General features: G+C 43.4%; 1 protein-coding gene across 2 annotated transcripts in view; it reads right to left on the minus strand.

Moving 5' to 3' along the window:
• Cdc14a (cell division cycle 14A) overlaps nucleotides 1-16,889 on the minus strand; it is a 145,756-nt gene that overhangs the window by 60,288 nt on the left and 68,579 nt on the right. For both annotated transcript variants that reach the window (XM_038311184.1, XM_038311183.1), the window contains exons 6-7: nucleotides 14,528-14,594; nucleotides 10,092-10,154 (exon numbers count right to left, since the gene is read on the minus strand). In XM_038311184.1, coding sequence (XP_038167112.1) covers nucleotides 10,092-10,154; nucleotides 14,528-14,594 — 130 coding nt within the window. The remainder of the gene's footprint in view (nucleotides 1-10,091; nucleotides 10,155-14,527; nucleotides 14,595-16,889) is intronic.

Below are 16,889 nucleotides of genomic sequence, written 5' to 3' on the forward strand. Positions count from 1 at the left end.
AAGTTAGTGAAAGAACGTAACTGCAATCCCAGCACCCGGGGAGCTGAAGCAGGGGTCTGCTATGAGTTCCAGGCTACCTGAGCTACAGTTGAGACCCAGTCTCAGAAAAGCAAAAAACAAACACAAAAAAAAATGAAGGAAGGAAGGAAGGAAGGAAGGAAGGAAGGAAGGAAAGAAAGAAAGAAAGGAAGGAAGGAAGGAAGGAAAGGGGGAGGAAGGAAAGAAAAGAAATCAGACAATAATTTAAAAGGAAGGAAAAACACATGAGGGATTGTCTAGGGGAGGGAAACCTAAACCGTTTTATAGACTTCGCCAATAAGATGTGTAACTGGCAATGCGTGTGATTTATTAGCACATGTGGGAACCCTGGGTCCCTTTCCAGCAGCAGCTGGAGTAGCCAGAAAGGAATCTGACTTCCTTAAACTTGTGGCCTTTGAGTGGAGAAAGAAATACAACAGGATGGCTCCAGAAGCATGCTTCAAATAGTTCTCATAGCCAGCTCCCCACGGGAGGTGTGCCTCCATAATTGCGCCAGATGGTTGAGGACATGCCCACACACCTGCACTCTGGGGCCCGCTTGACCCCAGTCCTGGGCCAGGAGTACACTGCCCTGCCCACAATCTCTGAACAAGGGAAGATCACAGACTAAGCAGCATCCAGATTCCATTCCAGTTTGTTCTACAGAGCCACTCCCAAGCACGGCCTTGCCCCTTCACACACTGACTCCCGCTGTGGACCTGGGATGGAAAACCTAACAAACTTCACCGGGTCTCGCAGAGTAGGCTAAGGGGAAAAGTCCAGAGTCAACATCCACTGGTTAGTGTAACAGTTTCCTTATGTAATGAAGAACACGGTCAGCCTTGACATACCCAAGTCATATAAGAAACTAAGATGGCATCACATATGAGCCCGATCTTAGATCTATGTTGCAAATAACTGATTTTTTTAAGTCATAAAGTCTTGCAATATAGATGAGCTGATAAGGAAGGAAAGGGTACATTATTTAAAAGAGGAGTCTAAAGTCGAAGTAGCTCAGGTGGGAGAATGTTAGACTGCAAATACTCTAACTGGAGCTTATCTGTTCCCTGGAAGGGTACTACAAAATCAGAACAGGTTCTTAATTAAACATCTCAATCTAGAGAGTTTGCTGGAAGATAGTGTCTCCTAGCAATATCGGAAGCTATACCCATAAAGTCTCACCAACACGACTGCCTTACTGTGAGCCGAACAAGTGCTACACCAATGAACACACCAATCTGGACAGAGAGAAGCCCACGAGGTTTCAACTCTACACAAAGAACCACAGACAACTGATGAAATCGTGGAATGGGAGACAGGGTCTGCCCCAGAGAAGAGCATGAATCGAAACCATCAGCCCTGAAAACATATATACAGGTAGCATTATAACACTGAGCAGTTTATATTGAGACATATATGTATGTGCAGATACACAGATACACACCGTAACAATTAGGAACAAAAGAGGCCACGAATTTGCAGGAGAGTGGGGAGGGGTACACAGAAGGGTTTGGAGGGAGGAAAGGGAAGAGAGAAATGTCATAATAAAATTATAATCTCAAAAGCAAAAAAAAAAAAGGTTTTGATCAGCTTCTACTGAAACTAGCTCACGCGAGATGCCCTGAGATACGCTGCACTCTGCGTTTGAGGCTCTTTGACTCGTCAGCCTGTCTATTTCATTTCCTAAACTGTGCCTGTGGTGTGTCTACTCTGCTAGGGGATAGCTTTCTTCACGCAAAGGCAAATAAGACACCGTTTCTGCCCACAAGCAGAGTACACAGAGTGCACAGAAGACACAGACGTGTAAACAGTATCACCTAACACTACACAAGATGAGCGACTAGGGCTGGGAACGGCTTCTCGGAGGGCGGCATAACTACAGCGAGCTGCCTATCTCAACCCTCTCCCTGCTCTCCACCAGTGCTAGGATTACAGACGGCACACCGCCGAGCCAGTTTTCTGGGTAGGTTCTGGGAATCTAAAATCTGGCCTCTATGCTTGCTGAGCAAACATTTTTTGGATTGAGCCATCTTCCGAGTCCCAGTGTCCCTCTATGAAAAGCAAAGTATCCTCGTCATAGTGATCAGAATGGAGCTGCCTGGGCATGGGGCTGAGAGAAGCAGAGTTGCCAACAGGTGTGACCTGTGTTTACTGGGTGTTGAACAAATATAATCGTGTTCTCTGGGCACCATGGTAAAAACCAATAAGAAGCCCTGTGCCTGAGGAAGCAGCAGCACCTCTGCCCTCAAGCAGACAATAGGCAGGTGTGGCTCTCACTGCCAGGTCAAGACGTGGCCAGATCGTCAGCGCCCAAGAGAACAAGGTCAAGTCACCAATAGCTTGACAATCTGAAAGAAAAAAAAGGGGGGGGGCCTCCATCTCACACAGCCATTTCACAAAGAAGTGTTCTTCAAAAACGGGGCAGTTTTATCAGGGTGGGGGATAATGACAGATAAAAACAAAGAAAGCAATCTCATTGCTAAATTCTGAAGTTGATCTCCAACTTTGAACCTAATCACCTACTTAGGGCAACTCTGGAATTGCATGGACCAAAAGAGAGGTAATAAATGTGAATGACAGAGATGAGCACCCCCACCACACACACACACACAAAACGTCACCGCTGAAGCGCCTTTCTCCACGCCCATGAGCCCGACTAAGAACAAGGTACTGCTAGCGGATAATTCCCCTCTGTGTTATCCTGGGAGGTCACCTGCTCAAGGGCCACTAATCAAAAACAGAATACCTTCTGGAAAGCGGAGGGAACAAATTGATGATCCAACTTTGGATCCTCCCTGGTGGATAGAAATTAAACCCATGGAGTTTAGGTCTGCTAGGTAGGAACAATCTCTTCCCAAACTAACACAGGAAACGCTGACACACACAGCGTATAGACAATTGACTAAACCAGAGTCCTCAAAGCAGAAGGTTCGGCACCGGCGTCACCACTAGAGGGCGTACTGTCCATGTATACGCAGGTACACAGAGTCGGTGGGAAGTGAACACTAGGGCTCTTTCAGCGTCACCGTTTCTCCCTAGGACAAAAGGTCTCTGTTATCTTTCTGAGCTGATCCATAGCTAGATTTCGAAGGCGTGGCTTCTGTCTTAGTTCTCGGGTTCATTGTGAATGCCTTATGAGCCCTGTTGGAAACTGCACACGTTTTGACACTGATTGTTCAGGGCGCTCGCAGATTGTCATCTTGTGACTTTGGTTGTTTGACTGCCTGACTAGCTGTTTCTGGATATTTCTAGTACTGCTGCAGAATTCGGCCTGCTTGAACAATGTGAATATGAGCAGCAGGACGGCGGGCTGACATGGAACCTGGAGAGATCATATTTGGGGGGCATTTTACAAGACCCACGTCTGGTGCTATTTCTCAGTCTTGAAGGGAATGAGCCATCTGTGGGTCACATGAAAACAGCCAAATTCCTAAGACGTCTTTCTCCAAACTTTCCAAATCGGACAATCGTGAAGGACTCTCACGTGAACAGTCAGACCAGATAAAGCAAGCGGATAAACCCTGTCTGGCTTCCCCAAGGCTTCGTGTCACACTGGGGGACCGTGATGTACACAGCCAAGCCTGTCATTCTTGTGGAATCTTTCTTCTGAATACCCATGGCTACTATACCTTAAAATGTGAACAGACCAAATTCAGGTATGCCATAGTGCAAACTTCACACGAGACTTTGAAGGCCTAATGTCTAAAAAAAAACGTAAACGTTTCCTTAATGATCTCTGTGTTAACTATATGTTAAAATATGTGGGAGATACTGAGTTAATTGAATATATTACTTAAAATACTTTCACCCAGCCGGGCGGCGGTGGCGCACGCCTTTAATCCCAGCACTCGGGAGGCAGAGGCAGGCGGATCTCTGTGAGTTCGAGACCAGCCTGGTCTACAAGAGCTAGTTCCAGGACAGGCTCCAAAGCCGCAGAGAAACCCTGTCTCGAAAAACCAAAAAAAAAAAAAAAAAAATACTTTCACCATTTTCTTTTAGCATTTCTAAATATGGCTGCTGGAGTGCTTAAAATATTCATATGACTAATTACAAACGGCGGGCTTTAGAGCCTTGACTGGCAGGTGAAAGTGGGCACGCTCTGAGGAGCGGGCGTCAGTTCAGCATTAGACTTGCAGCAGGTACTTATGCCTTGTTGACCCATCATCTGTATCTATAAGTAGCACTCTGACCGTAAAAACCTCCTGTAAAAGGCTGAGATGATTGAACAGTTAGAGCACCTGCCACACAAATGAGAGGAAAAGCACTGGATCCCCAGAAACCCACATAAATGTCTGGCGGGTGTGGTGGTCTGCCTGTATCCTAGCCTCCATCGGCAGAGATGGGATTCATAGAACAGGCAGCTAATAAGACCAGACATACGATGGATTCTGAATTTGATTGAGAGACCAACTCTTCATTAATGAATAATGTAGAAGAACAACGGATGATTTATCAACCTTAGGCTTCCACATGCACACACACACATGTATATTCACTGTATAAATACAAACACATGTGTGCCTCCATACATGCAAAACCATGCATACGCATACAGGCACGCCACATACAAACATAAAAATGCAGGAAGAACTCTTTGCTATCACATGGAGCTGTGGTCTCACTGACTTAAGGGGTTTTTTTGTTTGTTTGTTTGTTTGGTTTGGTTTGGTTTGGTTGGTTGGTTGGTTTTGAGACAGGGTCTCAGTAACCCAGGCTAGCCTTGAATTCATGATAATCCTCTTGTCTCAGCTTCCCAAGTGCCTGAACTTCTCAAGTCATATTATATATTAAATGTAGTTTACCAAGATCAACAAAACAAGATCATGCTGGCAAGGGTGTTGAGCGAGGAGAACACTCCTCCACTGCTGGTGGAAGTGCACTATGAAAATCAATATGGTGGCTCCTCAGAAAGATAGGAATCGACCTACCTCAAGACTCAGCTATACTACTCCTGAGTATGTACTCAAAGGACGCTTCTTCCTACTACAAGGACATTTGCTCAACCACGTTCACTGCTGCTCTATTCATAATAGCCATAAATGGGAAACAACCTAACGTCCTTCAACAGATAATTTTTTTAATGTGGTATATTTACACAAGAGTATTACTCAGCCACTAAAAAAATGAAATCATAAAATTCACAGGTAAATGGAACAAAATCATAAATTCACAGGTAAAATGAACTAGAAAAAAATCATCCTGAGGTAACCTAGACTCAGAAAAACAAACACAGCATGCATTTGTTTATATGTGGATTTAGCTATTATTAAGTCTATGATAACCAAGCTATAACCACAAAGAAGATATAGATGGCTGGGCAAACCTTTAATCTCAGCACTCAGGAGACAGAGGCAGTTGGATCTCTGTGAGTTCAAGGCCAGCCTGGTCTACAAAGGGAGTTCCAGGTCAGCCAATGCTATTACACAAAGAAACCATCTGGAGTGGGAAGGGGAGAGATTAGGTACAGAGTAAGGGACTGGGTGAGAGAAAGATCACCTTAGAAAAGGGAAATAGAATAGACAGTTATGGGTGGACGGGTGGGGACTGGAACAGGAGGATCAAGTAAGGATGGGGAGGTAAGAGCGAGCAAGGGGAATGTGGGGAGATACAGCTAAAATGAAGAGCCTATGAGGGGGAGTATGAAGACCTAATGTAGCTGAGGCTGTATAAACATACATGAAGGCAGTCTAAATTAAATCACCAAATAATGGGGTGGGGAGCCCCATCTGAACATCTCTTGTCACCAAGTGAAGCTTCTAAACCAGGATTGGGCTGCATATGATTCAATTGTTGGCCCGTTCAAACAACCCACACTGTTGCCAAGATAAACTGACAAGAAGGCCCCATTGCTGAAGACAACACCTATACAACTCACTGAGCTTGGAGAAGTCAAGTCGGGGCCTACCTATAATTTCCACCCCTACGCTAGCATCTTTGGTACAGGAAGGTACTCTGCGTGCTACACAGGAGAAAGGTAAACAGCAGCCCAACCACAGACCTTTTGATCTACAAAAGTTTAATGCCTGCAAGACAGGTTAGTGCAACAGTAGCAAAAATCTGTAGAAGGAACCAGCAAACATTCAATTCCATTTAAGACCCACTTCACAAGATAGAGCCCATACCTGGCATTGCTTTGACGGTTAAGAACCTGAGAGTAGATACCCCAGGGACCTAGGAGAAAGCCAAATACTACTGTTCTACCAAAAAAAAGCAGCAATAAAATGACACCTAATGACATTCTGCTGTATTAATAGATAGGTGCCTTGTTCAGAACTCATCAGAGAAGCTTCCTCCTGCAGCACACAGGAACACATACAGATCCCCGGACAGACAAGAAGCAGAAAGTTAGAGACCTTGGAACACTCTAGTGGAAAGTGTGTTAGAGCCAGAGGGCCAAGAAAACAAGGCCCTCTAAATCAACAGGATTGGTGCACATATGAACCCTCAGAGACTGAGGCAGCACACACAGGACCTGCTGGGTCTGCCCCAGATGGGCTCCTAGAACTGAAGGAAGTGGATGCCCTCGTTCCTAAGCCAGAAGCAATCTCCGATTGACAATCTCTTGCAAAGGAAAATTTAGTTTTCTACAAGGACATCTCCCTGGAGAAGCAAACTACTCCCAAGGGTAGGTTTGGTGGTTTGAAAGAAAATAGCCTTTATAGGGAGTGACATGATTAGGAGGTGAGACCTCTGGAGGAAGTGTGACTGTGGGGGCAGGCTCAAGGGACACTCAGTGTCACAATTCACTTCCTGCTGCCTTCAGAGCCAAAACTCTCAGTTCCTTCCCTAGCTCCATGTCCACTTGCATGGCACCCACCATAGCAATAATGGATAAGCCTCTGAACTGTAAGTCAGGCACAATTAAATGTTCTCCTTTATGAGAGTTGCCATGGTCATGGTGTCTCTTCACAGCAACGAAACCCTAAGACAGTAGGCTGCATGCCTAGCAGTAGATGGTCTCTCTCTCTCTCTCTCTCTCTCTCTCTCTCTCTCTCTCTCTCTCTCTCTCTCTCTCAATTTTATCTTATTTTCTACTTTTATTTTATTCTATTTTATTTATACGTACTTTTTTTTTCTTCTCTCTTTTTACCATGCAGGTCCTTTAAATATATATTATGGCTTCCTGATTGCGTAACCCAGTAGGTCTCTATATCTGTTTCTTAGGCCTTTTGTAGGGCTCTTTCCCTCAGTTTGTTTGTTCTGTCCTATTCTGATGTTAGTTTTTCTTTTCTTTTATTATTATCCCTTAGAAGCTTGTTTGTCTTCTAATGAGAGATAGAAAGGGGGTGGAGCTAGATGAGAGAGGAGGGGAAAAATCTTTTTTTTTTTTTTTTTTTTTTTTTTTTTTTTTTTTTGGTTTCTCAAGATAGGGTTTCTCTGTGTAGCCCTGTGCCACTACCTGGATTACATTTTTTTTTTCAACAAAAAGAAAAAAAGTGCCTATGAAAAGACATCCTGAATATCTCCAGATCATTCCCAGCGAGTCTCACAATTGCTGTCAACAATACAGTTTTACTTGAAACCTACAAGTCCTTTCCTGGAATACCGGCCTTGTTGTACGAAGTGAAGAGCACAAATCTGGCTATTTCACAGTTCACCAAATGACCAGGCTCCCTGGAGCAGTGCAAACAGCAGGGGCATTCTGGCAAGGAGTGCCTGGGCCACAGGGCATCCTTTCTTTCAAGACAGTCACCAAAATCCATTGCTCTCCTCCTACTCTCTGGGTTCTTCTTAATTCCGGGGACGGCAGGAGGACCACATTGTTACCAGGTTCCGGTTGCTGGGTTGGCTGATTTGTGAGAAGCACACAACTCTGTTTATCAACAGCTGTCTCAACATCAGCATGTGGAGAGGGAAGTCAGCTAGGTTTTTGTGCTTTGTGTTGTCCTTCTCTGTGTGACAGTGTTCGGGCCTCCTTTTCTTCCTCTATCCCACACACCTAAATCGCTCTTTTAATTGAAATGTCTTTAGCATTTAAGGGCATATTTAATGGTACTTAATGGTATGTTCTCCATGCTCATATGCTGTATGCATACATGTGTGATCAGAAGCGGTCTTTTAGGACTTGTTTTATTTTTGCAAAGAAGAATCAAACTATAAGCACTATCATTCCAATAAATAAATCATTCCAAGAGAAGAAGTATAGGTCAATTACTTTTTAAAATGACTGCAAAAGTGATGTAGATGTTTAAACCAGTCTTGTCCATTACAAATGCACTGCCATTTCTAGTTTTCTGGAGTTTCCTTCCTGCTTTCCTTTCTTTCTCATTCTTTCTAAAATGAAAAGACTCTTCTGCCAGTACTAAAAATGCCATACACACACACACACACTGACACAGTTTGAACAGTAGACTCAAATTTTTAAAAAATCATACTAAACTTATTAACTCTGTTAGACATAATGTTTCTGAACTTAAGGATTTCTATGCAAGAACACAGAATATGTTTTTCCCTTAAGCCGTGCCCCATCTATAGGGAACTTGCAGACTAGAAAGGAAATTAAAGTTGTATGTAAATGTCCTTGATGTTAGAAAAATAGGCACAAATTGTGAACGGTGAAACTAAGGTGACGGGATTCCAGAAGGGCGGTCTGGTCTCCACAGACTCTGACGGCTCGTGAAATGTTGAGGAGGAGAAGGTAAGGAGGGCAGAGAACTGCAGAAAGCAAGCTCAGTCAAGGCAGAGACGTTTGAGAAACGGTTAACAGGCAGCTCGGAGGAACAGGAACAGGATTGCAGACAGCAAGGAACCACAGCGAGACTCCAGAGGCAGTTGAAGCTTGGGAGAGCTGAGAGAGGGGGAACACAGCTCACCTCGGGGCCAAGAACAAGACAAGACGGAGGCTGTTTAAGATCATCCAGCTAGGCTTGTGGAAGGAGCCTGAGAAAGGGGCCGGTGCTCACGGGTAGAGAGCAACTCTAACAGTCCGGGGAGAAGAGTTCTGACCCAGGGTAAAGGAAAAGACGGAAGAGAGCAAAATGAGATGGAAGGGCATCCTCCGTCACAAGCCATGGTACGCAACACTCACAGGACTGTGATGGGGGTAAATGGGGCATTCTAGTCTTGAGCTTGGATAAACAACAAGATGCCCCTCCATTACCACAGATGAAGTGATCAGAAGACCAAGTTTGAATGAAAGATGAACAGTTTATCTTCAAACACAGGGTACACTTGACATCCAAGCAAGATACTCAAATAGACATGCTCCGGACACCAGTCCAACCAGGGGAGTCAGCTTCACCTGCTAGGGATGGAGTTGATGGTTCTCCTGGAAAAACCCAACGGACAAGCTATGCTCAGGCAATGTCAGTCCCCTCACATTCTGCAGGCTCCTCAGCTCACAGAAATAGTAATGCTTCTGGACCTCTCCTCCTCCTACCCCAAAGTGTTCCTCAACGCTTCTGTATGGCACCCCCCCAGGGTAGACAAGCACCCCTGAACACTATCTGTCACTGTGCAGGCAGACTTCACAATGGTGCCATGGGGAAAAGAGCCGGGTTCGCAATGGAAACAAGTGGTCAAGCATTGGAACTGAGTGCAAGCAACTGCATTTCAATGCATAGCATTGAGAGTCTTATAGAACCTGATTTTGCCTTAACTGAGACCTTACTTCTAATGTGCAGGTAACTTAGAATTTCACTACCAAACTACACTTCAAAATTACAAAGAGACTGTCAATGAAGTCTGACAAGAGAATGAATCTATAGGCAGGTAGGGAGATGATAGATAAATAGATGATTGATTGATGATAGATAGATAGATAGATAGATAGATAGATAGTAGATAGATAGATGATAGATAGATAGATAGATAGATGATAGATAGATAGATAGATAGATGATAGATAGATAGATAGATAGATAGATAGATAGATAGATAGATAGATAGATAGATAGATGATAGAGCTCTTCTATCTAAATTAAAACTTGATGACCCCCTAATAACCAAAGCTGACCACTATTTTCTAAATGATAAGTGGTTTTTATTTAACAGGTAACAGTGTTTTGATTTTTTTAAAAAAAATTGAACCAACATGAAATTATATTCTACAAAAAATAATTAAGTGTACAAACCTCATAATGTTCATATTCATCCACATCAAATGTCTCAAAGTCAAAAAATCCATGCTGCAATCCCTAAAAGTAGAACTGAGTTAGTTTTCTGCACACAGTACTAACGACACCCTCCGCGTCCCTTCCGGAACGTCTCATCCCAGAATGGTCCCCCCAAGCTCAATGTAAGAGCCTTGGACTTGAGCTCTTCACTGCCCATCAAGGGCCACTTATAACAACTTTGGAACTACATACTCTGGGAAACGTGAACGTGTGCCTCAGACAGGGGGCTTCCTCCCCAGTTTATATGCGTTCTATATGCAAAACTAAGAACACACATAAAATGGAGCATCCTAGAAAAGCAATAGCCAAAACCTATCAGGAACGAGACTTAGGAAAAATATATGACAGCGACTAACTTCTCACATGGGACCAAAGCCAGTTCTTCTTAGACACACTTGCCTTCCTTCAACCACAATAAAATATTTGCCGAAACAAAATATTTACCACAAAGGGCATTTTTCCTTAATGGCTCTAAATTCCTAAAACTCTGTTTTGGGGGCCATTTGTTTTTTAATGGTAGTTTGAGCTAACCTAAGGATATACCATCTGCTCTTAAAATTCAGAAGGAAGAATGGACTTTTTTTAACAAAAGAAATACTTCATACATTTTTTTAAGTGGTGACAAAACCCTTTAAAATTAGCTAGCTTGTTCACACCTAATATTTTCAGGAAAATAGAAATATATATATATATATATATATATATATATATATATATGTATATATACACCAGGAAGCTATAGAGATGACAACCGAATATAAAACCACAGATACATTTAAAAGTTCTATGACTGAGTCATTAAAAGTAGACAGATACGCTGGGCAGGCAGGTGGATCCCTGTGCGTTCGAGGCCAGCCTGGTCCACAAGAGCTAGTTCCAGGACAGGCTCCAAAACTACAGAGTAGGGGCTGGAGAGATGGCTAAGTGGTTAAGAGCATTGCCTGCTCTTCCAAAGGTCCTGAGTTCAATTCCCAGCAACCACATGGTGGCTCACAACCATCCGTAATGAGATCTGGTGCCCTCTTCTGGCCTTCAGGCATACATGCAGACAGAATACTGAGAATACTGTACACATAATAAATAAATAATATTAAAAAAAATAACTACAGAGTAACCCTATCTCGGCGGGGGGCGGAAGACAGATGCCAGGAAGCCAAGCTGCAGTGCGTGGAAATAAGAATGCATAGCAAAACATGGGACTTGGACCTTCCGCACCAGAAACACCAAGACTGTTTATAAAATAGGCTCCTGGGCCCCTTTCCAGAGTGTAAATCAGATTCTCTGGGACCAGGGCACAAGATGAGTTTCTTCAAGCTATTTATTTATTTAGACCCAGTCTCACGTAGCCTAGGCTGGCCTTGAACTGGCTAAGGATGACTTGAAAAGACTGATCACCCTGCCTCCCCCTCCTGAATGCTAGAACCGCAGGTATGCATCACCATAACCAATGCAGGTGGTGCTGGGATCAAACCCAGGGCATTGTGCACGCTAGACAGGCATGCTATCAGCTGTGCAGCCCCAGACTCAGGACACAAACACTATTAGGTCCAAAGAAAACTCAACAATCCACTTCTTCCCCCTTCATCTTTAAACTATGTGGTTGTCTGAGTATGTTCATACAACATACACATAATTGGGTATGATAATACATGATCATGGCAATACATCAAAGTCTGAAAGCCACCCTCACTTCACAGGCAGTTTTTAGCATGTTTTCCCTGATGATTCTTACACATACTAAATTCTGGCAACAATGACCAACTGAATGAGTCCTACAAAGTAAATGGGACACGTTCAATAAGTTATAATTATCTCAACTTTTAGAAAGCTAATTAGGCAGGGCTGGAGAGATGGCTCAGAGGTTAAGGACACTGACTGCTCTTCCAGAGGTCCTGAGTTCAATTCCCAACAACCACATGGTGGCTCACAACCATCTACAACGAGATCTGGTGCCCTCTTCTGGCATGCAGTCATACATGGAGGCAGAACACTGTATTGGATACATAATAAATAAAATCTTTAAAAAAAACAAAAGCTAATTAGGCTGGGCATGGTGGCAATGCATTTAATCCTCTGTGAGTTCAAGGCCAGACTGGTACACATAACAAGTTCCAGGTCAGCCAGGGCTACACAGAAAGACAAACTCTATCTCAAAAATAGTAACAATTAATTGATTAAATAATTAATTTAGTTTAAATAAATAGCTAATTAGTTCATCCATACAGCTATTAATTTCAGAGAAATCTCAACAGTGTACTGTTTTGCCTTTATCATGTTTTTCCTGCATATTAAATACATGAACAAAGTGTTAAGATAAAGGCAGTATATCAAAATCTGAAAAAATGCCCTTAAAAGGCAAAAACATGACCATGCTGTGTATACATTCCCAAAAGGATATGCACTCAGTACCATGAAAATAGCCTTGCACATGTCGCCTTAAGCAAGGGACTCTACATGGGCACGTGTGTCTCAGTCGGAGACACAAAAACCTATCAGAGCCTTTTAAAAACATCATCCGTACTTAAGAACACTCCAACATGAGAAAAGACTATGTTTAGAAAAGCCTTTATTCATTAATAAAGTCACACCTTTCCTGTTGGGCAGGAAGGATGTCATAAATTTCTATATTGAGATGCCAGATACCAGTTTAGGGGAGGGATGGTCCAGAGGGAACGGTGGATTTCACAAGCACTACAAAAGAGACAGCTTCTGTCAGATGCAAGGAGAGGCAAAATAATCACAGCCAGGACAATAAATGCTTTCTTCCCTCAGGCGTGGTTCCTAAATGTCTTAATAGTGGCTTATAATATGTTGGGTAACCTGTCCATAAAACCGTAGACTACTATTTATGGGTGAACATTTGGGCTGTACTGCTGGCAAGTGTGGGGTTGAATGCTTCCATAGTTTTTATTGCTGCTATTTTTTTTTTTAATTTTAACTCCTTTAAAGTTTTTGAGAGTTAAAGATTATTTTCTGGGTGCTGGTGGCGCACACCTTTAATCCCAATTCTGCATGAGTTCAGGGCCAGCCTGGTCTACAGAGCAAGTTATAGTACAGGCTCCAAAAACCTCTAGAGAAAGCCTATCTCGAAAAGCCAAAACAAAACAAAAAAAAAAAAAGTAAGATTATTTAAGGGGCTGGAGAGCTGGCTTAGCAGTTAAGAGTATTTGCTGCTCTTGCAAAGGACCCAGGTAAAGTTTCCAGCGTGCATTTGCAGCTCATAACCCTCTGTAGCTCTAGTTCCAAGGGTTGCAACGCCCTCTTCTGGCCTCGACAGGCACTACATGTACATGACGTAAATACCTATTGTGCAGGCAAAACACTCAGACACAAAAAAGTTCTTTAAAAGAAAACTGCTTAAGAATGGTAAAGTCATAAACAGATACACTGAATAAATAGCATATTTAAACTGATTTTCTCAAAACAGGACAAAGTCCATTTTATGTTACAGCAGAAAAAGAGAAATTTGCACACACACACACACACACACACACACACAAAAAAAAAAAACTGCAACTAGATTCATAGCTGAACAGGTCATGGAAAGCCACATTTCTGACTGACAAATGCCCGCTGTCGGTTCACCATGTAGCCGTGCCTGATCCCCCTAAGAATTCACAGTACAGCCTGCACAGTTTCCCGGGCTGTAAATTAAACCTGGGCCAGACATTGCTTAACTTTTCCATTAGGCACATAAATAATTAAATAACTACGCTTAATTAACTAACTTGACAGAGCATCAATCACCCAGAGGTATTGTTCAAACACAGACCACAGGGTCCCACCCTGAGACTCTATGATTCAGTTGGGCCTGGCCTACAGCCAACCACTGACAACAGTGGCTTAGATAACCTCATGCCCCTCCCACACTAAGAGCTAGCTTGAAAAGGAGACAAATGGGCGATGGAGCCATGCCATGGTCACGGCAACAGACGGAGGGAGCAAATTTGTCTCCCAGTACAAATAAATGGCTTAAACGGGGAAGGGTGGTCTCTCCCTTCCACCCCTCCCCCACTGCCCACCACTCTCCTGTCCCAGTGGGTTCTCCGCTTCCAAATAATTTCAATCTGAGGCTAGCTGGATTTGTGAATAAAGAACCAAAGTGCAGGAAGCGGTAGGGGGAGAAAGTGGTTAACGGGCTACAAAAAAAAAAAAAAAAAAAAAAAAAATGACGAAAGTTCATTATAGACATGTATAAAATTTTCAAAGAATAAGAAAAATAAATCTTTTAATTTAAAAAAAAAGCACAGAAACTGAGGGCTGACTGTATTTTACAGATCAATTATTCAGGAAGTGAAAAGCCTTCTGCTACTGACTCTAGAGCCTTCCAACAACAGGCAAGGGTGTTGACAATTATTCCTTCCCAGCTTTGGCAAAGAGAGAGAGAGTCTTACCTTTCTGATTCCTTGTAAACAGTCAAGGATGGTGAGGTTGTACGTGCAATTTCCAAAGGATGCATCCCTGCAAGCACAAATAAAGGACATTAGAGCTGTGCATCCAGATTCTCAAATAAGAAACTACTACGTCAGTTGGGCCTGCAGGCTGGACCTCAAAGCAGGTTCAAGAGCCCAAGACTTCATTCATATTTCCACCCTATGTCCCATAAGTACAGGCTTGAAGGAGTCCTTTACCTACCAGAAACCTGGTATCCTAGTATACAAAAGGAATATAATGACAGTCGCTATCATCCACAGGATTGTTATCAGATGTCATAAAAGTTAAGTGAGGTCCTCCATCTAATGACTGGCACTGCATAAGAACTTAAATATTATATATATACATATATATTATTATATATATTATATATATTATATGTATAATATTATAGCCACTATTATCCTTTGAGGGGAGGGGTGACACAATCTTGCTATATAGTCCAAGCTGACCAGGAATTACTGTGTATACCAGGCTGGCCTCAAACTTATAGCGATCTGTTTCTGTTTCCTGAGAAATCAGATCGCAGCGTGTCTCAGGACACTTGGTCCATGACTACTCTTAATAACGGTGAATGGGGCTGTTTCAAATGAAGCATGCATGACTATAAAAATGTTCTGGGAGGAGAACAACCTCCCGGCAGGAACCAGTTAATCCAAGCCTAAAAAGGTACAGAGCCAGGGGGGACAACAGACGCGGGTCCACAGAACCTGGTAGTTATTTCAATAGATGTATGCCACCCCTCCACAACAAAGCAGAAAGTAAGGAGAATGCAGCTAATCCACCCAACAATTTGCTCAGTTTCCTGGGAGCAACAGAAGCTCTGAAGGCACTATGAAGAGTTCTCAGAAAGACTGGGGAACCACCAGGCAGTGGTGGCGCACGCCTTTAATCCCAGCATTCAAGAAGCAGAGGAAGGTGGATCTCTGTGGGTCTGAGGTCCAGCCTGTTCTACAGAGCGAGTTCCAGGACAGCAAGGACTAACAGAGAAACCCTGTCTCAATAAAAGTGGGGGGGGGATGGCTCGGTGGTTGGGAGAACCTGAAAAACCCAGGATCAATTTCCAGCACCCACATTGCAGCTCAACAGCTGTCTGTAACTCCAGTTCCAGGGGCCCTGACATCTTCCCACAGATATACAAGTAAGCAAAGCATATAAAATAAATTAATTAAAAAAAAAACTGGGGCCCAAAACCAAAATTATTTAATATGTTTATGTGTGTCTGTCTGTGTATGTGTGACTGTGTGTGTGTCTCTATGTCTCTCTCTCTCTCTCTCTCTCTCTCTCTCTCTCTCTCTCTCTCTCTCTCTCTCTCTCTCTCTCACTCAGTGCTCTCTCTCGGCGTTCTCGGCTGCATCTCTCTCTCTCTCTCTCTCTCTCTCTCTGTGTGTGTGTGTGTGTGTGTGGCTGAGGTCAGACACACCTAAAGGTGTCATTATAGGCAGCTGTGAGCTACCTGAGGCGTGTACTGGGAACTGAATTTGGGTCTTCCACACGAACAATCTATGTTCTCAACCACTGAGTCATCTGTCCAGTCCAAAACCATGTTTCTAATTAAAAATAATACTTAAGCCTATTGTACTGAAGACTGAGGGCACCGGGCTGTTTTGTAGAGCGGCTTAACAGGCCTGTTTCAGGCAACCTAAACCTCAAGTATCAAGTTCGGGTCAGCTAAGCAAGAACTGGCCCTGGAGCTTTAGAAGGAGCAGCAATCCAAGGTGTCTGCAGCAAGAAACTTGACCCTGGGTTTCTCAGTCCCTCAGCTGGGCCCCACTGCTGACCCAAGAAAAAGGACTGCCAAGCACTGAGCCTGGCACAGACAAATGTCCCCAACAAGGTTGGCTCAAGGGCAGCACTCAGGGAGGGTGCCAGAAGAACTGTGCCTTTCACACATAATTAACACAAAACCAACTGGTATGTCACCAACTATCCAAGGAAGCTTGACCCTGTGGCGTAGTGAGTTAAAAAGCAACTGCTTCATGACAGAGTTTCAGTATCTGATAGCATAGCATAGAAAGAGTGACTTAGCACAGCTTAGCAGAGATGTCCCGTGAGCCCTCACACTTCTGTTAGCCTGTGTGAACAGGGAGAGCTAATCAGACTTCAATGGGAGCTGTAGTGACTCTGCTCATGTTGTTTTTAAATGCCATCTGAACTCAGGGGTCCAAACAAAACAGTTCCCTTTCCACATTCCTTGAAAAGGTCTGAGATCTGAAATGAGCTACTAGTTCATAGGAATATGGATTCCTTTGCACAGTCCTGTCTCTTTAGAAGAGGACTTATCCTAAAGATAAATATCTCAGCAACTCCTTGACCAGCGAT

The sequence above is a fragment of the Arvicola amphibius genome, chromosome 14 (assembly GCF_903992535.2).
Source record: "Arvicola amphibius chromosome 14, mArvAmp1.2, whole genome shotgun sequence".
Taxonomy (NCBI): Eukaryota; Metazoa; Chordata; class Mammalia; order Rodentia; family Cricetidae; genus Arvicola; species Arvicola amphibius.